The sequence below is a fragment of the Lithobates pipiens genome, unplaced genomic scaffold (genome assembly GCF_037356315.1).
Source record: "Lithobates pipiens isolate NorthernLeopardFrog02 unplaced genomic scaffold, aLitPip1_a1.2 Scaffold_10, whole genome shotgun sequence".
Classification (NCBI taxonomy): Eukaryota; Metazoa; Chordata; class Amphibia; order Anura; family Ranidae; genus Lithobates; species Lithobates pipiens.
Window position 1 is genome coordinate 57,849,026 of NW_027507686.1, and position 25,613 is coordinate 57,874,638.

The window sequence follows — 25,613 nt, forward strand, 5'->3', positions numbered from 1 at the left end:
GGAGATGCAGAGATTCTGAGGAGATAGCTGGATGACGGAGGCTGCCCACTTTATCAGAGATCAGCAGCCATAAAGGAAAGTTCACCTTTTGTAACAGTACACCCTGAATATGGGTGTAACATGTTACAAATCCACCGGCCAGTGCACCCCCTGATGACACAGGTGGTGGGGGGGGGGGGGGGGATCTTCTTCCCCTTGCTCTCTTTCAGAATCCGTAAAGAACATAGACGTGAGGGGCTCCGCCCACCCACCTGCATCACTCATTCATAGTGTTTTGTAAACTGAAAACTACAAGGTGCGGCAGCCTTTATGGCTAAATCTCAGGTAACCTCCGCAAAGAGGAATGTCTTATACATACTATTTGCGTATCAACGTTGTAGGCTATTGCTCTCTAGGGATGAGCTCAGGCGTGTTCGCATGATCCACGTGCAGAGCCCGCCAGGAAGTCGGCGCTGTGCTAATCACAGGCAGTGAGACATTGCCTGATCTCTGGGACAATGTCTCACTGCCTGTGATTAGTGCAGCGCTGCGCCGACTTCCTGGTGGGCTCAGCACGTGGAGCATGCGAAAACGCCTGAGCTCATCCTTATTGCTCTCCACTTGAAGACCCCCGTAGTGCCCCTACCCTCCATCCGAGACAGGGTGAATGTGATTATGATAAGGGAGAGGATTGTGTATACCCTACAAGATAAAATGTACCTATCTGAATGTAGATGGGGAGCTTGGAAAGCCCACAGACATATGTTGCTGATGAAAGACTAAATGCCATTCAATGTCATTATATTTTAAATGAACAGTACCTTTAGACCCCTTTCACACTGGAGGTGTTTTTCAGGCACTACAAATAGCTAAAAATAGCACCTGCCTAGCGCCTGAAAAAAGCCATCAGAAAAAGTCCTGCCAGCAGCTGAACTCACCGCCCCCCCCATTGCAATCATTTGGGTAGCGCTGCTATACCGGTGGCATTTTGTGGGCGGATTTAACCCCTTTTTGGCCGCTAGCGGGGGGGTTAAAACCGTCCCTCTAGCAGCCGAATAGCACCGCTAAAGTGACGGTGATGCGGTGCCCAGGGCGGCAGTGTGCAAGGGCTCTTAGATATAACTTTACCATACTTCAGAAAAACTGTATGCTTTGAAATTATTCCAAAATTCTATTATTAATGATATGCGTTTGATGTCATGTTTATGATGAATATTGTCATATGACTGTATTTTTTTTTTTTGATGAATAAAAACGTTTGTAAACAAAATAATAGGAGCTCCTAGACTCCAATGAACTGCTATTATCAGGAGGAACCAGCAGATCCTAGACTCTCCCTTCACATTTGTATAAACATTTCCCATGTGTTATAATGACTGGCTTTATACTCAGAGTTATCACATACCTCCAGACACACAGTGCTCAGTGACTGCAATTCACCATCTTCCCACAATCCCCGGCACCGGAAGCACGTGTCCTGCCACACACAAGATGGGTGCTGCGATAGGTCGGCGAACGTGACGTCATTATCCTGCGCCCAAACAGCATGCAAGCTATGGAGGTGCTGCGAGTGAAGCGGAAGAGGGGAGCGGACCCGGCGGAGGCGCTGCTGATCAGCTGTAAGAGGCTGCGGGCTGAGAATGAGGAGAAGGAAGGGGACACCGACCAGGTCACCAGAGAGATCTTTAGGCTCGTCGCCACTGTCAGCTCGCAGGTAGGAGGACTCAGCAGAGAGAAGGACCCTAGAGCTGTCACTCGTCAGGTGCCCGGCTCTTGTCACCTGTCAGAGACTTGTCACTGATGATCTCCTGGGTTCTAAAGACTTCAACAAAGCTGCTTAACCCCTTCCTGACCAAAGTGCATATATATGGTGTCATGGAAGTGGGTCTTCCTCTGTGAGGTTGTATATATGCAGCGCTGTGTTTGTACTTCCACCACAGAGGCCGATCGCTCGCCCTAAGAGCCCTTTCACACCGACCGCGCCTGGGTGTCAGCGGTAAAGCGCAGCAACTTTTAGCGTTGCTTTAGTGTTTTTTGCTGCGCTAGCGGCATACTGCTATTGGCTGTATAAAGGGTTAAAAGCACCACTGCCGAGGCGCTTTAGTGGTGCTGTCCATTGATTTCAATGGACAGGGCTGCTTTAGGAGTTCCTCAAGCAGCTTCTTTGAGGTGCTTTAAGGACTTTTTTTGGACGTCCTGCCAGCGCAGCGCCCCAGGGTGAAAGCACTCAGGCTTTCACACTGAGATTGCTAAAGCACCTGAAAGGGGTCTAATGATTGGGAACTGGGAGACCACATCCCAAATACCATTATGGAAATATCTATTTACCATTAAATAAAAAGCCCAATAAGGTTAAAAACCTTTCAGTGCTCCCCGTTATACCTACTTGAGTCCTGCATCGATTCAGCCCTGTGCTTGTCAGGTTTGGCTAAGAGCACCGGTAACCATTGGCTCCAGGGCCATCTTTAACGCGGGGAAACTGCCGGCCCAGACATTGTTGTGGGGCCCAAAGCAGCTGCCCTTGGAACCTCACACTGTCCTTATAAACTTTTCCCAGTGTAGTGGGTGCAGCCCCCCCCCCCCCCCGCTCTGTTACAGGGGAGAGGTACAGCTGTGTGTGTTACTAGAGCTTGCTCATCCTGCTTCTTCCTATGTGAGAGGAAGGGAGATAGAGTGACTCTCTGTGTCTCCTCACTTGCCTTACTACCCCCCTTCTCTGGTCATCCTTGCAGAAATCAAACACACAGAGCGGGCTGTGTGTCAATTCTTCTCCATCACCAACAGGGAGAGATTAATAAAGCATCTGCAGGATCAGAGCAGCTGAGCCGTAAAGATGTGCAGTGATCTCTAGCAACTAGGGGTGCACCGAATGGGTTTTTTGGTGCCGAAACCGATACTGAAAATGAAAAATACACTAGGCCGAAAACCAAAACCGATACCGAAAATGACTGTTTTTAAAAGATATTTTCATACAGCAGATGGTCCGAGACTGCAGGCATGGTACAGGAGCTGGTCAGAGACTGCAGGCATGGTACAGGAGATCAAAGCAGCCTCACCAGTTCCCCTCAGATGCAGCCTGCCTGATAAAAATACATGCACAGTGTTTTCCATGTATTCCATGGAATACATGGAAAACACTGTGCATGCATTTTGTGCAAAAAAAAAAAAAAAAAAAAAAAGCGCACAGAACTGCATCTGGTGTGAACTGGCCCCAAGCAAGCTACCTGGTTCCGTTCCAACAGACTTCTATTGGGAATGCTCATATCGTTACCTCTACTAGCAATAACAACTTAACCCTTCCCCATTCTATCACATGGCGATAAAAACCTAGCTGGGTCAAAATCAAGATTATTTTTTTTTTTTTTTATATGGTCAATAAAGTGAGTACAGCCTTTCTCCTGTGACCTGGTTTATATAGCATGGCTCCATTCACACAATTGGCCAGATGTAGATAGTTTCAGAGGCAAACAAATGACTTTTGGATGCAGCAGCACTGTGGGCACAAAAAACTTGATTTAGCTGCGGACAAAATCTCTGCAATGCTTGCCCTGGGCACACTCTTTCCCCCTCATGCAGCTTGCCAGTGTCTAAATGTAGCCTCACCCATGCCTGGATCTGTGCGATCTCCGTGTGTCACGGAGCCGTGCATTGAATTGCCTGGGCGGCTGCAGTAACAATGTCCCGTCTCCTGTAATCGCGTCACGTTGATTCAATGTCCCGCCATTGGATCAGTGTACCGTCTGTCACAGGAGGCGGGACATTGTTACTGCAGCCGCCCAGGCAATTCAATGCACAGCTCCGTGACACACGGAGATCACCGCACTGTCGGGCGGGAGGAAAGGAGGAGGGAGGACAGAGGACTTGGGACGAGCCAGGAAAACACCCGTGCAATGGGCGGTACCAGGGGCGGAGCCCCGCACAGGCCACGCCCCCATTCCCGGCCCCATTATCGGCAAGATTTTCCTTTCGGCAATTTGCCGAAAACACAATTTTCGGGCCGATATGTTTCGGCGGCCGAAATTTTGGTGCATCCCTACTAGCAACCAATGGGTGAGCTTGAAAGATGTACAGTAACCTCTAGCAGCCAATGGGTGAGCGGTAAATATGTACAGTAATCTCTAGCAGCCAATGGGTGAGCGGTAAATATGTACAGTAATCTCTAGCAACCAATGGGGGAGTAGTAATAATGTGCAGTATCCTCTAGCAGCCAATGGGTGAGCGGTGATGATGTGCAGTGACCGCTAGCAAACAATCAGTGAGCCTGCCCCAATCAGTTAAAGGGGAGGTCTGCCTGGGGGGGGGGGGGCAAAATAAAAAGTCAGCAACTACAGATGCTGTAGCTTCTGACTTTTTTACTATATGGACACTTAGCTGTTCAGGGGGTCCGAGATGTCGGCACCCCAGCCAATTTTCAGATCGACTGTTGGGTGCAACTGCTGCCATTCCAGGTAAGGGAACCCGGCCGTGAAGCTGAAAGGCTTGGAATAGACTTCCGGCCGAGATAATGAGTCGTCAATAGTAAGTGGATTCAACCATGCATGGGACAAACCTAGATCTATGCGCAGACTAAAAAGTAAAAAAATAAAAATAAAAAACGGGGCAGACACGATAGACCGCTTTTTTTTTTTTTTTTTTTTTCTTTCTGCCATCAATTTTTTTTTTTTTTTTTTTTTTTATGTTTCTATGTATGGCCAGAGCCTTGGCACACTTGTGATCCTGTTGCTGACAGCAACTCTCAAACAGGATCACTAAAGAGAGCGCTTCACCCATTTCTACAGCACCACTTCCTTGCTGGCTGAAATGTGGCAGAATCTCAGCAAGAAGTGACCAAGGGCAGGTGAATGCAATCCCATTGTGTGTGAATTCCACCAGTGGAGGTTTATGTTTAGAAATGTTGACCCTTCTTTTTTTTCTTTTTTTTCTGTCTCTATTTAGGATGAACCTATTCAGAAGTATGTACATGAGGCTATATCCCGTGACCGTGCTGCCCTGGCACTTAATCCTTCCTCAGGGAGTTTCCACAGAATCCAGAAAGACTTACGAGCTAAGAAAGAGACCGAACGCCAAGACAGCAGATACCGCTTGATCTCTAATCTCCGCCCAAAATGTGATGATCAGGCTAGTGCTCCAGGAAACAGTCAACCTGGCAGCCCTGTGACAGAGCAGAAGCCAGTACTGGAGAAGGGAGAGGCTCCTGCGTGTGAAAATCCAGACTTCCCGATCAATGCCGGTGGCAGCTTCCAAGTCTTTGACATGGTGCATGAGGAAGCTGAAAAAGAAAAGGGGAATTTGAAGGTCAGTGTTTTGCTAATTGAAATATGTTTGAATTTCAGCCATAAAAGAGCCTTCCACTCCTATCTTTTATTTGACTGTAATGCATAGATCGCAGACTTGCCAAGTGGCCGTTCTGTAGGATTCCATGTCAGCATTGCCACATTCATTGAATTATTATTTTAAAATCCTATTATTTACAAGTGAACTTAGGAACTGAACAAAAATGTATTATATTGCTGCTCACTAGTTTATTTTGAACTGATAATCCTGCACGTAATGCATTTCCTGTCTATTGGTGGCTACATCACCCCTCCACTATATCTATGGAGGGAGCCTTGTTTGTCACCCTGGGCTGCACTGACTTCATGTCATTAGTGGCAGAAAAATATCCGTAACTGGAAGACAGGCCCTGACAGTCATACTGGCAGTGATGTAAAAGGATCAGCAAGACACAGTCACTATAGGTGATAAACTGTGCAATTGTACAAACAATTTTTTTTTTTTATTATTATTTATGTCACAGGAAGGCAGAGTACACTGAATGCATAATTACACAACAAAATAATTACCTGATTTCTTTATTGATCCAACGTTGTTCCCTTCTGCAGCAGGAGCGGGGGGAGGGGCCAAGCCACACTGTGTAAAAAGACACATATAGCAAGGTTAGAGAGCAAGCCTGCAGATATCTCCATAGGAAGATATGGTGGTGCATTAAGAAGAGGAGGAGCTCAGAGCGCTGGCAGGGAACCCCTAGAAAAGGAGGATGGGGGCTGATTTATGCATTACCATTGCAACGAGCAGGTACAGTCAGGTCCATAAATATTGGGACATCGACACAATACTAACCCTTTCCACCACAATGGATTTGAAACGACCAAGATGTGCTTTAACTGCAGACTTTCAGCTTTAATTTGAGGCTATTTACATCCAAATTAGGTGAATGGTGTAGGAATTACAACAGTCTGTATATGTGCCTCACCACTTTTTAAGGGACCAGCTCTTTGGATCTCATAGTGAGAGTTGACAGCAACAGATTCCAAATGCAAATGGCACACTTGAAATTAACTCTGGAAAAAAAAAAAACAATTTGGCTGCAATACTCACCTTTTAACCTGAAGCTGTCCCCTGGAGTTCCTCAGCTGCACTACAAAGAAACCCTCAGTCCTACAAGAGAGGGCAGGGCATCATAGCAACACCCTCTCGGTGGGTTTCACAATGACACCCTTTATCTAGTGTACTGTGCAGGAGCATCCCTGGGATGAGCAATGCTCTCTGCATCAGTGAAGATTGATCTTTATCACAGATGCATCTAACGAAAACAAAGGAGGCCATAGTTTTTCCTTAAAGTGGAGTTCCGCCAAAAAATAAATAATTTAAGTCAGCAGCTACAAATACTGCAGCTGCTGGATTATTTTTTTTTTTTTTTTTTTTTTAAATATCAGGACATTTACCTGCCAAGGTCACCCGGGATGTCCTCACCCGAAGCCGATCTTCCCCTCGGCTCATTGGTGCAGGCGTTGGCATCTTCGGTAAGGCAAACAGGAAGTGAAACCTTGCGGCTGATCATAGGGTTTTTTTTTTTTTTTCTACCTTAATGCATAGACTGCCTTCTGCCTGTTAGTCAGTAGTTCATTATGTTCTTATTTACAACTAAGCTTGTATTTTAATTCGGCTAAATGTATTCCAGGTACATCAAACCAAAATATGTTCAGTGTTTTATTTATAGATAGAGTTGTTTTTTATTTATTTTTCTAAAGCAGCAACTGTATGTAGTTTCCACCTTTTTTTTTAAAGTGGCTTTAAAGGCAGGTTTTTTACCTTCATACAGAAGGTAAAAAACCTGGGTGCAGATACCCTAGCCCCCCTCTTGGACCAGCAATGTGCATGATCGCTCGCTCTCTCTTTCCTCCCCTCCCCCATTAACTTCTGCTGCTGTAAATCAGAGCCAGTGAGGTGAGAGCTGTGTGTGTGAATGGACAATGTCCATTTCCAGCAGTGTGGTTCAGGAGTGAGCCTGCTCGAGTTCCCCCATAGCAAGAGGCTTGCTCGTGGGGGGGCGGGGGAGCCAGGACCACCAGTGGTGAACCCAAAAAGAAAAGGACTGTGGCTGCTCTATGCAAAACCATTGCACAGAGCTGATAATATAACGTGTTTAAGATATCTATCCATCAAAAGTGAGTACACCTCTCACATTTTTGAAATGCATGAGGATACTACTTTAGTAGCACTCACTACTTTACATTGTAGCAAATGTAATTTCCTCAGTGTTGTCACATTAAAAGATATATAATAAAATATTTTAAAAAATGTGAGAGGGGGTGTGTGAGATTGAGATATCGTGTGTGTATATGTATATGTGTATATATATATATATAAATGTGTATGTGTGTGTGTTACTGGAAAAAAAAAAAAAAAATTATATGCACACAAACCTTACAATTTTTTTTTTTTCCCTTCCCCTTTTAACAATAACTTTGAGGGCTCATGTAATAAACAATATGATTGGGACTTGGCTCAATGCCATTATGCAGGCTTCTGTACCATTTTATAAAAGGGATTTGACTGTCGCATGTTGATAATGTCTATATGTCCTTGATTTGCAGGAGAGTGACCCTGAAACAATTACCTGCAACTCTGTGAAAATGATTCGGGAGCAACTAACTTTGTCTGATGCAGGATCTGAGCACAGGGAGAACCCAGACGAATTTGTCTATGACCTCTATTATGCAGAAGCTGCTCCACAGACCTGGATTCAGGACATTTTGTCTGTTCAGCCATACTCGTGTGAGCAGGAACTGGTAAGAAGTACAGTTTTAAAGGACTCTCCATACATAAAAATATGCTCAACTGTACTTTTCAGTGCAGTTATCCTTTAACTGACCCCCTTCCCCAGCAGTGTGGCCACCCACCCCCCACCTTTTTAAGATCTTGTACCTTTTTTTTTTTTTATACTCCCTTATCCTTACTCTTACCAGATCTTCACTGTTAGGCCCATTAGAAACCACACGGGTACTACTGCAAAGTTGTCCAATTGGATAGCTGCATCTTCTGCACATGTGCAGAATATCAACATGCATTTCTATGTAAAGGTATTCAATCATCCTTGTTTATCAATCACTGGGAGGCATAGATGTGTAAAGCCTTTTCTAACATTCTAGTCTGTCATAGATGTAAACCCTTTACATCATACTGTGGAAGGATTTCCCTTTTTTAAATAAATCCTTTCCTTCCTATACTGTAGATAAAAGTGAAAACCTTGTATTTTTTACAAGCAGCTCCTCTCCAGTCCCTCATTTCATGATGCTAAAAACCTTGGGCAATCTGATCAGCAGTTCATGACGTTTAGCATAAAAATAAACCTCAAGCAACCCTGGCAGCCTGAGTCAGGCTCCTATTTTAGTGGAAGCATTGCAGCTGATAGCCACTGCCTGGAAAATTGTTTGCTGGACCAGTGTAGAAAGAATGACAAAAGCGCAAATACCTCGAACAGTCTCAGACAGTGTCCCACAACATTTTGCATGGAAACGTGACAAAAGTGTGCAAGCACTTAAAGTAGTTGGAGTGGATTCATACAGCTTTCCCCTAGATTCTGAGAGATTATGTAGGCTGAAACCGGGAAACATATTGGCTATATAAAGTAGACACCCCGACTCCTAAATGAGGGGTTGGATGCTCACAATATCTCATAATGCGCGCATATATATATATATATATATATATATATATATATATATATATATATATATATATATATATATATATATATATATATATATATATATATATATATATATATATATAAAAAAAAATTTCGCAAGAGAGTTAGTAAAATTCAAGATTGCATACATTTTACACAAGTGTGTGTGTAAAATATATACACTGGGTATAGAATCAGAATGGCGCCCCCCCCCCCCTTTTTTTTTATTTTTAAATAATGACATTTTGTTACTTTGTAGCCTAAAAATGAAGACAGGTGTGTGTGTGTGTGTGTGTGTGTGTGTTTTTGTTTTATCCAGCTGTGTTTACTCAGGGCAACCTATAACATCTAAGTGAAAGGTAGAACACAAACATGTCAGAGAAAAATCAAAAAACCGAATCGCTGAGTTGGAAAAGGAACACCCCCTTATGTCAGTAATTTGATGAACCACCTTTTTGCTTTAATAATAGTCTGTTGGGATATGTCTCTACTAACTTTTGCACATCTAGGCGTTGCAATATTTGCCCACTCTTTGCAGAAAGAACTGCTCAAGTTCAGTTAAATTAGATGGTGACTGTGGACTGCAGTCTTCAAGTCATTCCACAGATTTTCAATGGGGTTTAATTCTGGGCTCTGACTAGGCCATGCAAGGGCATTCACCTCTTTCTCCTTCCAACACTGTGGTCATTGTTGCTGTGTGCTTTGGGTCATTGTCATCTTGGAAGGTAAACCTTATTCCCACTGACTGCTTCCTGGCAGAGGGCAGCAGATTTTCCTCCAGGAATTTGATGGTATTTTGCCCTGTCCATTCTTCCTTCTATCCTGTCAAGTGAACAAATGGGTTCAGTCAGCTCAAAACAGCAATAATACTAATATTATTAATTAATAATAACACTCGGGGTCAATATATTGCAATCCTTGAATAGACATAAAAATACAAAATAGTGCAGCGCTAAAAACAAAAAAAATCCTGACAAGTGCTCCAATCCCTACTGCAGAGAAACACCCCCATAACTTACCACCTCCATGCTTTACTGTAGGAATGGTTTTATTTTGATAGTGAGCTGTATTGGCTTTCTGCCATACATATCGTTTTGGTGTTTTGAGGTCAAAAAACAAACTTTAGCCCCATCTGACCATAACACCTTTTATCCATGCGGCCACAGAATCTTCAAGGTGCATTTTTGGGCTGAAACAACTACTTGACATAATCGATTATGAAAATGGTTGTCAGCTATTTTCATAATCAATTAGTGACCTGCATACAGAGTGCATTATTTGTTTCACATATCAGGAAATGAAGAGCAGTCACATACAGCTCAGTACACATGTCACTAAGTGCCTGAACATTTGAATTTGTGCTGCTTTTCCCACGGTCGGCGGTCAACATAGTGTGTGTGCATGTGAGCCTTTACAATCAATTTAGTGCAGGGAAGACCAACATCTGAACCCAGAGAGGCTGGAGGCTGATAGACTGGAGGTAACATAAGGCATAAGAATTGAATTTAAATAACCTTTTTGTTTTAAAAATAAAAAACCTTTTACATAATAACTAAATTTATACGCCACACTTTTTTTTTTTTTTTTTTTTTTTTTTTTTTTTGCTTTTAATTCAATTTAATTGAAACTGTAATCGGCCAGCTAATTGATTATGAAAGTAATCCTTAGTTGCAGCCCTAGTCTAAATAGTTTGATCTGTTTTTAAAACTTAAATCTCTTTTTAGATCCTGGTCTAAACAGTCAAATCTCTTTTTTTAGATCCTGGTCTAAACTAGGGCTGAAACAACTCGTCAACATAATTGATTATGAAAATGGTTGTCAACTATTTTCATAATCGATTTGTTGACCTGCATACCGAGAGCATTATTTGTTTACATATCAGAAAATACAGTGCTGTATACATACAGCTCTGTAAACCATCCATATGTCACTACATGCCTGAGAATTTGTGAGTTTGAATGTGTGAGGAGCAATACCTCATGGGACATGTAGTCCTGGTCAGGAGAAAGTGCTTTAAAGTCACTTTAAAGGCAGAAGTTTTTTTTACCTGGCTCCAGGGGCACTCTATACTATACTTTGTGGCTTGCTGGAGGAGCCAGAAGCACCGGTGGGAGAACCCAGAAGAGGAGAATTAGGTCTGCTCTGTGCAGAACCATTACACAGAGCAGGTAAGTATGTTTTTACATAAATAAACAAGTCACCATTTTACAATAACTTTAAGGGTTCTGTGTAGGGAAGGTCAACATCTGAACCCAGGGAAGCTGAGGCTGATAGACTGGAGGTAATATAAGGCATTAGAATTACGTTTATTTAAATACATTTTCCTTATTTATTTTTTGCTTTACGTTTTATTAACTAATTTAAAAGTTTTGTTTTAGATTTGTTTTTTGAGGTGTGTGTGTGTGTGTGTGTGTGTGTGTAATTTTTATTATATTGATTTTTGTATCCACTTTCTTGGGTTTTATATGCATTTTCCTAATTTCCCCCTCACTTTCCAGGACAGCTACGTGAGATGATTGGCTCCAGCCCTCTACAGGAACCACAAATCAGATATAATTCAAAAGACCCCTCCCTTTCCTCTGACCCTCAGTTGTTTTTGTGTTTCCAGACCCTCCAGGAGCACTGACGTGTGTGTGTGTGGGGGGGTTTTATTTTTAATTTATTTTCCTTTTAGGTCTTCTTTGGTTTGTGAACCCCCCCCCCCCCCTTCTCTGGTATCATTCAGTACTAGTTGTGGCCAAGTCCTGGGTGATAGCCTGTACTTCTACCAGAAGGGTTCCCTTTTTTTGGGGGGAGGATTTATGGCCTACCTGGTGATGGCAACTCCCTTCCATAATTTTTTTTTGTTTTTATTTTTATTTTTTTACCCAGCTCTGGCTGTGTGGATCTGTGTCCTCCTCCTCGTGCTTCACCGCTGTGTACCTAGATGGCATTGGAGGACTTCCAGTGACGCGGCAAGATGGTGCCGGAACCGGAAGTCACATGACGCGCTTCCAGGCGCAGGGTTTTTTATTTATTTATTTTTCTCTTAAGGAGCACTGTGTGGATACACTGAGGAAATGCTGCTTGGGGAACAGTTTGCTGGACAGGCGTATTTAGCGGTACAGCAGCAGTTTGTCTCTACGGCCGATATCCACTTGCTTCATGGAGCTTGAGGACAGGACTTGATTCTTTCTGAGTGGAGAGAACCTGAAAAAAGGCTGTTCCAGTCTAGGGGACACGAAAGAAGGTTTTCTTTTCAGTCTGAGTTTGTGGTGGTTTTCTTTAGATGCCACTATGTCGCAGGTGTCCAAGAGGTCAGATCTTTCTTTTGAAGACTCTGGGGTCCTCAAGGATCAAATGGATAGAAAGGCCAACTCATATTTACATAAGGCCTGGTATGCTTCAGCTTTTTGTTTAGGTCCAGCGGTAGCCTCCACCTGTGTGGCTAGGAATTTTGACGTATGGGTTCAGCGTCTGGATGATCTTCTTTCATCTGACACCCCCAAAGAAGAGATTAGGGAATCTATCCCACTCATTGCCAAGTCAGTTGCCTTTTTGGCTGATGCAGCAGCAGATTCCGTAAAATCTGCAGCCTGGACTTCTGCTCTCATTAATTCAACTAGACAAGCTATCTTGCTTAAATCTTGGGAAGGTGATCTTGCCTCCAAGAATAAGCTCTGTGGCATTCTCTTTGAAGGCAAGCTGTTATTCGGTTCCTCCTTAGTGGAGGTCCTAGCTCGTTCCTCTAAGAGTAAACGGTTCCCTTCTTCCCAAATAAATAAACCCCAGAATAAGAGCCCCCACCTTCCAGGACAGCTACTTGAGACATTATTGGCTCCACCCTCTACAGGAAACACAAATCGTATACAACTGACCCTCAGTTGTTTTGTGTTTCCAGGAACACCGACACATATATATTTTATTTTTTTTCTTCTCTGGTTTCATCCAGGACTAGTTGGGGGCCCGCCTGTCTCTCGAGCCACCCATAGGCAGACAGTGTCCAGCTAGACTATGGCACGCAGCCCTCTCTTCTCCAACTAAAGGCCCCCCCCCCACATGACGCACTTCCGGACACGGTTTTATTTTTATTTTTTAAGGAAGCACGGCATGGATACACTGAGGGCATGCTGTTTAGGGAACAGTCTGCCTGAACGCTAGACCAACGCATTTAGCGGTACAGCAGCTGTCTACTCTACGGCCAATCTCCACTTGCTTCATGGAGCTTGAGGACGGGTCTGAGGATGGAGAATCCGCTCGTATTGAACCAGCGGCAGCATCCGGGTCCCATACCCCAAGGTAAGCCCTTGTCTGTTGATAGCTCTACAGCAGGGGACCTTTTGTATGGAACCTCTTTTCATTTATGGTTCTTGTTTCTGCTTTATTTTTTTTTTCTCTAGGCCAAACTGGTGAAGAAATGTGGGAACTGTAGGGCCAGGCTTTCTGATAGTTATAGAAAACCATTTTGTAAAGGATTGTATTCCAGCCAAAGCTAGTTCCTCTTTTATAGAGTTAATGTCTTCCATGAAGGAGGTTGTAGACTCCTTTCGGTCCCTTAATGACGGGTATCTGGTCTAGGGCCTTCCTCGTCTAGACCCTTAGCTCAAGAACCTTCAGCTTCTGCTAGATCCCTTCCTTTGTTAGCCTCTGAGACCATTAGTTCAGGCAATATTTCTGATCTAGAGGAAGGTGAGAATCCAGTTTCTTCATCTGATGAGGGATCTGCATCAGAGGAAGATACAGGTAGCTCATCTAAATCTCTTTACAGTTGAAGATATTGACAAACTACTAAAGTCAATATATACCTCTGAGCAGATTGAGATGCCTCAGCAAGCCCAATCTGTGCAGGATAAAATGTATAGGGGTCTACGGGGCGGAAGGCTAGTGCCTTTCCGATGCACCAGTCACTTAGGGACATGATTCTTTCTGAGTGGAGAGAACCAGAAAAGAGGTCGTTCCACTCCAGAGGACACAAAAGAAGATTCCCTTTTCAGTCTGAGTTCGAAGAGGTTTTCTTAAAGTGTCCCAGATTAGATACCCCTATGTCACAGGTGTCCAAAAGGTCAGATCTTTCTTTTTGAAGATTCTGGGGTCCTTAAGGATCAAATGGATAGAAAGGCCAACTCGTTGCTATGTAAGGCCTGGGATGCTTCAGCTTTTGCTTTAGGTCCAGCAGTAGCATCCACCTGTGTGGCTAGGAATTTTGACATCTGGGTTCAGTGTCTGGATCTTCTGTTATCCGACACCCCCAAAGAAGAGACGGTGGAGTCCCTCCCACTCATTGCCAAATCAGTTGCCTTTTTGGCTGATGCAGCAGCAGATTCAGTGAAATCGGCAGCCAGGGCTTCTGCTCTCATTAATTCAGCTAGGCAAGTTATCTGGCTTAAATCTTGGGAAAGTGATCTTGCCTCCATGAATAAACTCTGCGGCATCCCCTTTGAAGGCAAGCTTATTCAGTTCCTACTTAGAGGAGGTCCTAGCCCATTCCTCTGAGAAGAGTAAACAGTTCCCTTCTTCCCAAAGGTATAAAACCCAGAATAAGAGGTATTTTCGTGGCTTCCAAAACAAGGCTAATTTTAAAGGCAACTGACTAAGTATTTTTTTGTTTTTTAATTTTTTTAACAAAGACCAGCAAAAATTAGGGGCTCTCTTTGCTCCTTCAGACCCTTCCAAAAATCCCCAGTGATGCCACTATAGGGCTAGGGAGAAGGTTGTCCCATTTCATCAAGGAACGGGCAGAGATTTCTGACAATTCCTTTATTCTTCAAACTTTGGAAAGGGGTTACAGGTTGGAATTCAAAAAAAAATTTCTTGCCCATCTGCTGAGACCAAGCCATGTCAAATCTGATTTCTGTGTGGGAAACGGAGGGAGTTATTTCTCCTGTTCCAGAAACGCAAACATTTCCGGGTTTTTTTTTTTTTTCTGGTCAGGAAAGCTTCCAGCGGCTTTCATGTGGTCATAAATTTTAAGTGTCCTGAACAAATACATGTTCTCCACCCGGAAACGTCTGTAGACTATTTATTCTGTAAGAAATCTGTTGTTGCCAGGGGTCTTTATGGTTACCCTGCATCTTCAGGACGTTTATCTTCATGTACCAATCTGCCAGAGTCACCAAAGGTTTCTCAGGTTTGCGGTTCTCATGGGGAACGAGCCAAGTAACTGGCAGTTCAATGCCCTTCCTTTTTTGGTCTCTCGGCATCACCCAGAATTTTTACAAAATCGTGGCCGAAGTCATGGCCTTGTTTCAGATTCAAAGTGTATAATTCGTCCCATATCTAGACAATTTTTTTGATCTTTGCTCGAGACAAGGATTACCTTGTTCAGGATTTGCAGTTGGTTTTACAGACCTTTCAGAAATTGGGGTGGAAAGTCAACTAAAAAATGTCTTGCCTGTTGCCCTCCCAGAGCATACTTTTCCTGGGTTATCTAATAAACTCCTGTTGTCCAAAATATTTTTCTTCCCGAACAGAAGCTTTAGAAAATTCTTCTCTCCATGCAGGCCTTCAAGTGCTCCCACAGACCTCCCTTTGGTGGATCATGCTGTTGTTGTGGTTGACTGCGGCCATTCCAGGGGTGCCTTGGGCCCAGTTACTCTCCATTCCAGGGGTGCCTTGGGCCCAGTTACTCTCCAGACCCCTTCAGGCGTTTCTCTTGTGCCACTGGGATTGCAGGAAGAGTTCTCTAGATCAGCTGGTGCTGCTGCCAGGAGAAGATTTTCTCTATCTCCTGGTGGGAGCAACGACAACATCATCTGCAGAGGAAGGATTGGGCACAACATTCCCCAATAAAAATGACCATGCTCACTCACAGGACTGGCAGGTCAAGGGAGCCTGGTTGCCAGAGGAGGCAGGCCGCTCCTCGAATTTCAGAGAACTTCTAGCCGTGGGGAGAGCCCTTGTGTCTCTGGAAAAGAGGGTCTATTCAAAAGACCTATTTTTCTCCGGCAATGCCACAACTGTGGCGTATCTAAACAAGCAAGGTGGCACTCGCTTAGTCACTTCTGTCATTAACACAGCAGATTCTGTCCTGGGGGGAGATCAACGTCACTTCAGTCAGGGCAGCCCATATTAGGGGGTCAGAAAATGTGCTGCCAGAATATTTTAAGCAGGGTGAGCATCAGTTCCAGCGATTGGGAACTATATCAAGGCACGTTCCCGGGAGGTGTTGCTAAGATGGAGTCTTCCCACAGTGGATCTTTTTGCCTCCAGTCTCAACAGAATACTGCCTGCGTTCTTCTCTCTGGAGGGAGAGACAGAGTCCTTGCGGACGGATGCTCTCTCCTTCACGTGGGATTTGACGCTGGCTTGCGCCTTCCCTCCTACCTCCCAGTAGTTCAGAAAATTATTTGGTGGCCCAGGAGGAGTTGGTTTTCCTCTCTGAATGTCCTCTCTGTGAATCCTCCCTGGCCTCTACCAGCCTCTACCAGTTCGGAAGGATCTGCTCCATGTACCAGTGTTGCATCCAAACCCTCAGACCTTCTATTTGACGACCTGGAGGCTGAGCGGTGCACCCAACAGTTGAGGAGATGTTCAGAGAGGGTTATTCAAACTATCTTGGATAGCCGTAAGTTAGTCACATGAAGAATCTATGGGAAAATTTGGGAAACTTTTATTTCCTGGCTAAGGAAGATTTTAGGTTTAGATTCTTTTTCCACTCAAAAGGGACTCTGTCAGCACCCTTAGGGTTCAGATTGCTGCCCTATCTTTGTTTTCAGAGTGAAAACTAGCAGATCCTTTTAGTCAGGAGGTACCTTTCAGCCAGATCTAGACATGCTCCCAAGGTTATCAAGGACCTCTCCTTTGGTAGGAAAGTGCTTCAGGCTGTCGTCCCTTCCTAAGATATAGAATCTTGCTTATCCTCTCAAGTAGCTGTCCTGGAAGGTGAGGGGGGGAAAACCCCTGTTAGACTTACTGGTAACAGTATTTCCAGGACAGCGTCTATATTCCCACTCTATTCTGTTTTTTTTCACTGGCCAACCTTGTTTACCTGGTGCTGGTGTTTTTTTGTTTTTGTTTTGGGTTTTTTCCCCTCTGCCGAGTGCACTTTTGGTGGAGGTTTTCTTGATCTTCTAAACAACCGTGGGTCAGAGAAAAGGGCTGGGCCTTTTGAAGTGTATCTGATTTGTGTGTCCTGTAGAGGGCAGAGCCAATCATCTCTCAAGTAGCTGTCCTGGAAGGTTCCTGGAAATACCGTTGCCAAGTAAGTCTAACAGGGTTTTTTTTTTTTTTTCTTATATATAATCATCGTTGTATGGCCAAATTGATATTTGCAGTAGCCAGTGTCCTCCTCCCCCCCCCCCCCCCTTCTGTGACAATAGAATGCTCCATAAGGCAGTGGCAAAGCAGTGCTATTTTTAGTGCCGCTTTATCGAAATTTTAGGGGCGCTATTCCCCTGCTAGCGGCCAAAAAAGGGTTAAAAGCAGCGGTTTGCGGCACTGCCCTATTTTCAATGGGAAGGGGCGCTTTAGGAGCGGTGAATACCACTCAGATAGCGCTGAAAAGATGCGGCTTGCAGGACTTTTTTGACCGTCCTGCAAGCGCACTGCTCCAGTGTGAAAGCCTTCGAATTGAGCAGCTATTTCAGGGCGCTTTTGCAGGTGATATTTTTAGCGCTATAACGCCTCAGTGTGAAAGTAGCCTAAATGTCACCCACAATCTCTGTATGCTAGGTTTGAGAAAGAGGGTTGTACCCTGGAAACACATCACCTAGGAGACAGCTGATCCAGAAATGTGGAGTTTGAGCTGACACTTTTGGCCAGTAAGGACCCTGGTGGTTGCTTCACCAGGATCGGGTGCTTGCTGCAGCCCTGTCCTCTACTGACTGCATCTTGTACCATAGAACAGTTGACAGCCAGGCTACCAATGTGGGTGGATTATTGTGCCCCCATTTCCAGGTGCTTCCTCTCCAATTTCACAGTGAATATTGTTGTACCGTATATACTCGAGTATAGGCCGACCCGAGTATAAGCCGAGGCCCCCAATTTACCCCCAAAAAACTGGGAAACCTATTGACTCGTGTATAAGCCGAGGGTGAGATATGCCTGTCCATCCCTGTGTGTGTCCGTCCATCCCTGTGTGTCCATCCATCCCTGTGTGTGTGTCCATCCATCCATCCCTGTGTGTGTGTCCATCCATCCATCCCTGTGTGTGTGCGTCCATCCATCCATCCATCCCTGTGTGTGTGTGTGTCCATCCATCCATCCCTGTGTGTGTCCATCCATCCATCCATCCCTGTGTGTGTGTGTGTGTGTGTGTGTGTGTCCATCCATCCATCCGTGTGTGTGTCCGTGCAGCCTTGTGTGTCCAGCCTACCTGTGTCCCGAGCCTCCGTGTCGTCCCGTCCCGAGCCTCCGTGTCGTCCCGTCCCGAGCCTCCGTGTCGTCCCATGCCAGGATCGCCGCTCTTCGTCGGCGCCCTGGCGGCCATTCCCCTGTTCAAAAGCCGCGCCTCCGCCTCCGCCTGTGATAGGCGGAACACTCAATTTCCCAGCAGTCAGTGTTCCGCCTATCACGGACATCGGCTCATCCGAGGATGAGCCGATGTCCGTGATAGGCGGAACACTGACTGCTGGGAAATTGAGTGTTCCGCCTATCACAGGCGGAGGCGGAGGCGCGGCTTTTGAAAGGTAGAATGGCCGCTGTCTGTCTGCTCGACACGCTGTTCGGGCAGTCAGACAGCGGTGACTCGAGTATAAGCCGAGGGGGGCACTTTCAGCCTCAAAAAAGAGGCTGAAAATCTCGGCTTATACTCGAGTATATACGGTATTTCAATAAATATTTTATACTAGTTATTGTAGTGGGTCGTGGTGGTGTGTGTGTGTTTTTGTTTTTTGTTTTTCTTTCTATGTAGATCATGACATTTGCTCTTGCAGATTCCTGTTCGACTTTTTCAAAGGCATGGGGTGGCTTCAATCTGTACTATCAATTTATGAGCTGCCAGCCCTTCACTACTTCTAAAATAATAGTTTTTCAGTTCAACAGCCATGTGAAGTTTTTGTTTTCTTTTGTCAACTGCATGTAAGATGTCAGGCTTCAGTTGACCTCTGAACCTCTTCATTGCCTCAGCATTGGCATCTCTCAATTCTGAACAGCTTTATAAAAATATTTTAACTGAAGTCACTTTTTTGCATGTTGTGCTCCCTGGCAGGTGCCTGAAGATCTTGAGCCAGAGGAAATTTATGATGACGAGGATGATGAGAATGAGGAAAACAACTGGAGAAATGACTATCCTGATGAAGACGATGAGGACAACAGTGAGAGGGAGGAGCGATACATGGGTAACTCGCACTATATTTGTCTTTGCTTGGTAATATTGAGCGATAACTGGTGTACAAAGCTGTCATTTATACAAAATGTGAGAGAGCCCTATTTTGTTAAAACCAGCGCACAGTGCCCAGCCAAACCTTTCCTCACACGCTGTCAGAGTGAGAAGAGAGTTGGTAACTGGCAAGTGTGGCAGGAGACATTTGCACTGATCATCAGGACACCGATCATCAGTGCAGCCTCGTCGGTGCACAAGTATGAAGGCTAAATTTTTATTTTTTGCAAAAATTTTTAACTAAAACTTTATTATTTTTTTCTCTCCACATTATAAATTACATTTCCCTTTACATCTGCAGCACTGTAATGCTTGTAAAATGCAATATGGTTAGCTGGTGGTGTTCTGTACACACACAGGGTATAGAAAACGCCCACTGGGAAGTGTAATTTCATGCTTGTGTGAATGGCTTGCTGATTTTTACAGAAGTCTGCACTAGACTTGGGCAGAATGATTGATTCATTTTAGTGAGTTGAATCATTTGAATCAGTTCAGTGAAATTATTTGAGACACTGAATCGACTCACGACTCATTTCTTCAAAGCTAAGAGCAAGGATCATAACTGCAGTCATTTGATACACTCAGTACAGTAAGCATATTAGATGTTAAGTAACTTTATTTTGCTGCAATAACTATTCTATAAACTCTTCAATACAGCAAAAAACAAAAAAACAGATACCTTGAATTGTGCAAAAAAAATGCTAACAACCAAAAATACAAATTACAGCTTGTGAGCTCTGTAGAGTCATTCATAGAATAGATTCAAGAGTCATGCTGCTGGGTCATATATGCACAGTGCATTTTAAAATGCAGAATTGTGTGCTTCTTGTGATTTAGGCTGGGTTCACACAGTGCTGCGTTCAGTGCGCTGTGCGACAACTGTGCAAATCGCATGCGACGTCTGTGCGATGCAAATTCAGCTATACAGATTTGTATGGCTGAATTTGGCTCACATTTGGATCAGTCGTGCAGGACTTTATTTATTTATTTATTTATTTATTTTTTGTCCACACCAGAATCTAATCACATGGGGGTGTTCACAACCCCCATGCGATTTGATTCCTGTCCGAATTGACAGTTTGCACTGCAATATGCAAACCGATCTGGGGGTGTCATTAACTTTGTATTGGTACTTCCAGCAGTTCGTAATCGCATAGGGCAGCGTGGTGTGATGTGCGAACTGCAGGGTTTCCCGCACGATCGCACCAATGTGAACCGAGGCTCATTTAAAGACTTCTCACAGCAGCTCATGAATCTAATGTAACCTGATGAGTCATTCATAGTCAGGAGTTATACTGCTCTGCTGGCTCACACACAACTGACTCTAATGAGTTATGCCCCGTACACACGTTCCAATTATCGGACCACAAAAGTCGCTTTCGGACAGATCGTTCGATAATCTGATCGTTAGTACGCAGCTTTCGACAGCCGATCACGACAGTCCGTCCAACCAAATCCGAAGGGACAAACAGGAAAACTTTGGTCGGATGAAAGCCCATCGTACGACAATCGTGTAGTCAGTACAGTCTGCGTCCGATAAAAGTCATTCGACAAACACCATGCATGATCGGAAACACGAAAATAAACCAGAAGGACACACAGGTCACACGTATTTGACATCATTTAAAAAACTTAGCTACGCACAATGGAAGAATTTTCCAGAATCGTACGACAAAAATCTTACACGCATTTTGCACTGTTGTATTCCATCTTGGTTGTATGCAAAAAATTTGAAGTATCTGTCTTACGATAATCGGAACGTGTGTACGGGGCATTACTCATAGATTTGGGAGCCATGCTGTTGGCTCACACAGCTCATGTTACAAAACATAATGTTGATACGTATGTGCTCTCTTCTGAGTGTGTCATCACAGACTGGACTGGACTAGCTGCTGCCTGCTTCACACACAGACATCATACAAAAGAGAACCTTGTGTGCTCTGATTTATTCAGAAACTTGGAAGTCTTGATGGCTCACACAATCATGTTGTAGCTAATTTTACAAATCATGAGCTGAGGCTGCTGTTTTTTCAGCTCCCTACACATCCTGACAATGCATTGAATCAGATTCACTTTCATGATTTGATTCATTCAAAATCTGTAGTGAGTTGATTCACGGATTCAATTCAGTGATTCAGTAGCCAAGCCTAGTCTGCACTAAGATACAAGTGAAAGTTTGGGTATCCCCTGCAACAAAAATTTGATTTTGGGTGAGATATATTTCCATATGGAAATCATGACTCAATGGATTCAGACCTTGCGACTTTCATAATTTTTAAAACCCTGTGAGTGCAGCAGCTGATAATTATAAAATCATTTCTAATTGCATTCGGTTTGCGCATGGACACAGACGAGCAAACGGCTATTTCTTTAGAATAACAAAAGATAGGAATCTGCAACATCTCATGCCATCGCTTCAGAGCTCTGTGCAGTGGGCCTACTTCACACATGCGTGGCATTTGATGTCATCACAGCTCAGCCATTCAAAAGGCCAGAGCCTGTAAACACAGAAGGAAGAGTGGGTGAAGATGGAAGCCCTGTCAGTGGTGTCAACTCGCCTCTAGAGGGCTTTGTTTTAAAGCGGTTTGTATACCCGCTGATATGTTGTTGTTTTTTTGCCACCTGCAAAGGAAAAGGCATAATGAGCTAGTATGCACCGCATACTAGCTCGTTATGAAATACTTGCCTTAGAACGAGGCCCCGACATCTGGCCTGATCCACGCCGAGGGAGCTGACATGTTCCCTCAGCGTTTCTTCCGGGTATCGCAGCTCTGGCGCTGTGAGTGTCCGGAGCCGCGATATCGTCACTCGCGTGCGTGCGGGGATTTCATCCCGGCAGGGTCCGGCGTCTGCCGGGCTTTCAGCTGAGAATCCCCTTGTGCGCATGCGCCACTGCAGTCAGCGGCGCTTTGCGAGGGGAATATCTCCTAAACTGTACAGGTTTGGGAGATATTTTTTTATCTACAGGTAAGCCTTATTATAGGCTTTCCTGTAGGTAAAAGTAAAAAAATGTGGGTATACAACCACTTTAAGGCAAGTTTCATAATGTGCTATTATGCAATGCATATCAGCACAGTATGCCCTTAACTTGCAGGGGAAACTGTGTATGCGTTTGTGTGTGTGTTTTTTTTTTTTTTAACCCCTTCCTGACCAGAGCACTCTTTGGGCTTCGGCACTGCGTCGCTTTAACTGACGTGCGATGTGGCTCCCAAACAAAATTGACATCCTTTTTCCCCACAAATAGAGCTTTCTTTTGGTGGTATTTGATCACCCCTGCGGTTTTTATTTTTTGCGCTATAAACAAAAATAGAGCGACAATTTTGAGGAAAAAAAAAACACTTTTTTTTTTTTTTATTTTACTTTTTGCTATAGTATCCCCCAAAAATATATTCTCCTCATATTTTCCTCAGTTTAGGCCGATACGTATTCTTCTACATATAGTTGGTAAAAAATAATCGCAATAAGCGTTTATTGATTGGTTTGCGCAAAAGTTATAGCTTTTACAAAATAAGGGATAGTTTTTTATGGCTTTTATTTTTTTATTTTTTACTAGTAATGGCAGCGTTCAGATATATCTCTATCTCTATATCTATTTTATACATTTTTTTTTTTTTTATCATGACTACAACATTGATTGAATTGATGGTGAGTGTATCAAAAGCTCCACCAACCCCGATGCTAGAGTTGTTTCAGATGCTATATTGCTCCTTTTATTGAGGTTTGCTGCTGTTTATTATGCTTTCTTGTGCTTGTACAGGTTATTATGAAGACAGTGATGAGGAAGATCGACACGGAGGAGACTCCTGGAAGGCATACAAGCAGAAGACCATGAGCGAGTTGAATGATGAAGAAGAATATGGCTAATGTGATGCCCTCTAAGCACAGGACATCTCTCTGATTTGGATAAAGAACAATGGTCTGTTTCTAGACTAAACAGAGACCGAACTGTTCATTGGTTTTATGCACAGCTGAATTGTAACGCTAAACCTTGTTTATGGGGAAGATACTGTTTGTTGCATTAGTTTTTCATGCTTTGAACATTCTAGTTTGGAGATTTTTAGAATCCAAAATTTCTACCATAATATAAACGTTCATGCAAAGGCCAATCACATATGTGACCAGTGTTAGGCCTCATTCACACTGGCAATGACACACCTGCTATTTAGGGTGTTTAATGATTTTAATATTACAAATTTTGTAATATAATACAAACTTGCACTGGTCTGCCTAAACACAACTGTTTTTGTTTCCATGAACCTGGAATGTATTTAGTGGATTTAAACTGATGGCTTAGGTGGGCTTTAATAGGACCCTGGCAGAATAGCGGCTATGGGTGACTTGTTTTTGAAGGAACAGGCTCTGGACTCTTGCGTTTTATCATGACTTTAATGAGTTTGTGTCTTGGAACAAGTATGAAGTCAGTGAAGTATTATTGCAGCTGATAAGCACATACTTTGATTTCCATCGACTTCCCAGTATGTAAGGGATAGTTCCGGATGACAGCTCTAGCGTGTGTACCTTCAAAAACAAGTCTGTAATTGTGGCTCCCATATTTATCAGCTGACAAATTCCTTTTTAAACCTCTTTAGTAAATGCAAACAATGCAGGACATTGTATTGGTGGGCGGGAAGGGGATTTTATTCCCAACTGATATGTAATACAGTGAAGGTGATTTAAATAAAATTGTGCGAGGCACAATCTTGTGTTCAGTGTAGTTGTGCATTATATTGGGTCTATTTATTTTTTTTATGTTGCATAAAAATAAACAGTATTTTTAGTTGGTAAATGCTGTTTACAACGTGCTGTGTGTTCTTGATGTTTTAATTTGATCCTGATAACATCACTGTAAGATGCTAAATTCCTTCCCACGACTCCTTTGACGGCCACTAACAGCGGGAGGCAGAGGTGGTGTCTTGATCATGTGACCTCTGTGATTGGTTCTCGCATGATTGCAAACTTGTCCCTATGCCTGCTGAACACCTGACCACTGTGATTGGCTCTCACAAAGGTAACAGTGATCAGGAGCCCATCCTGCTGGTTCCCGATCACAGAAACTGGGGGCTGTCTGTAGCAGCTTGGTTAATGTTCCAGAACTACTTTGGATACACGTGTGCGGTGGTTGGGCATTTAAAATCCATCCACCACATGCCACTGCATGTATATTTTATGGCTCTCAGAAGACATTAAATTTGATTTTTTTTTTTTTTTTTTTTTTCATCTTCGTTCCTAAACCATGCACTATATTACCAAAAGTATTGGGACACCTACCTTTACATGCACATGAACTACTTTAACGGCATCCCAGTCTTGGTCTGTAGGGTTCAATATTTAGTTGGCCCACCATTTGCTGCTATAACGGCTTCAACTCTTCTAGGAAGGCCGTCCACAAGGTTTATATGTGTAAATTCCGTTGTATATTAAGAGATCTTACTCCCAGGTGGAAGAGTGCATGAACCTCATGCACACAAAAGGTTAAGGTAAATAAAATTAATGATGATGAGTGAGTTTGGGGTGGAGGAACTTGAATGGCCTACAGAGTCCTGATCTCAACCAAATGGAACACCTTTGGGATGAGACTGCAAACCCTACAGACTAAGATTGAGACGCCATTAAATTTCATGTGTGTGTGTAAAGGCAGGCGTTTCAATACTTCTGGTAATATATTATATGTGCGATAAGTAATGTTTACAGGAATACAGTATGCATTCTAACCTATACAAGCGGGTAGAAATGGATTTTAGTGCAGCCAAGTGCATACAGAAAAGTGTAATCTTAGCGATATCACACTGTCGATGCTGTCGTTGCTGAGAACTCGCCAGAGGCAGGATTGCCTTGAAGGTTACAGCTCTGCCACTCCTTAGCCTGCTAGAGGATCAGGGAGGCACTCCCTCACTGGAAACTTGGGATTGATAGTGTGATAGCTCCTGGCTGAACTGTCAAGGGAGTGGCATACAAAGCAGGTATGTGTTCTCTGTGTATTTTCTAGCAAGAAAATGTTTGTTAGCATCAGGATCACCAGTGTGATGTGGTCCTTATGCCTAATGTTGTGCACAGCAGCTGTCTGGTGGCAGTGAAAGGGTCCCACTGTTCCACAAGTCCAGTGTATTAACATGGAAAACCTCTGTATGGTGAAGATTTGCTCTATAAGGTGTCTCATGTCTTGTGTTTAAATTAAACTGCTGAATGTAATTATAAAAATATAATTTAATTTTTTAAATTATAGAGAACAAAGTGTGGTGTTCTGCATATCATTGCATGCAAGGAACTACAAGAAAAGCGCATGACTATTTGTATCATGTGCAACTGAACATGCTGTGCCTAATTTTGCATGCATTTTTGACTATGGATCACACGAGTGCGGTTAGT

General features: G+C 43.7%; 2 protein-coding genes across 3 annotated transcripts in view; one reads left to right on the forward strand and one right to left on the reverse strand.

Annotated features, from left to right (window-relative positions):
- PRMT7 (protein arginine methyltransferase 7) overlaps nucleotides 1–1,475 on the reverse strand; it is a 79,542-nt gene extending 78,067 nt beyond the window's left edge. Inside the window, exon 1 of one of the 2 annotated variants that reach the window (XM_077455450.1) lies at nucleotides 1,385–1,475. The gene's annotated coding sequence lies outside the window, so the exon portion shown is untranslated. The remainder of the gene's footprint in view (nucleotides 1–1,384) is intronic. The other variant, XM_077455457.1, reaches the window with a different exon arrangement.
- On the forward strand, nucleotides 1,441–23,961 carry SLC7A6OS (solute carrier family 7 member 6 opposite strand). The gene is made up of 5 exons (XM_077455469.1): nucleotides 1,441–1,693; nucleotides 4,915–5,274; nucleotides 7,857–8,051; nucleotides 19,077–19,206; nucleotides 23,005–23,961. Exons 1-5 carry the CDS (start codon nucleotides 1,526–1,528, stop codon nucleotides 23,109–23,111), a joined length of 960 nt encoding a protein of 319 aa, XP_077311595.1. The 5' UTR covers nucleotides 1,441–1,525; the 3' UTR covers nucleotides 23,112–23,961.
- The last annotated feature ends 1,652 nt before the right edge of the window (nucleotides 23,962–25,613 follow it).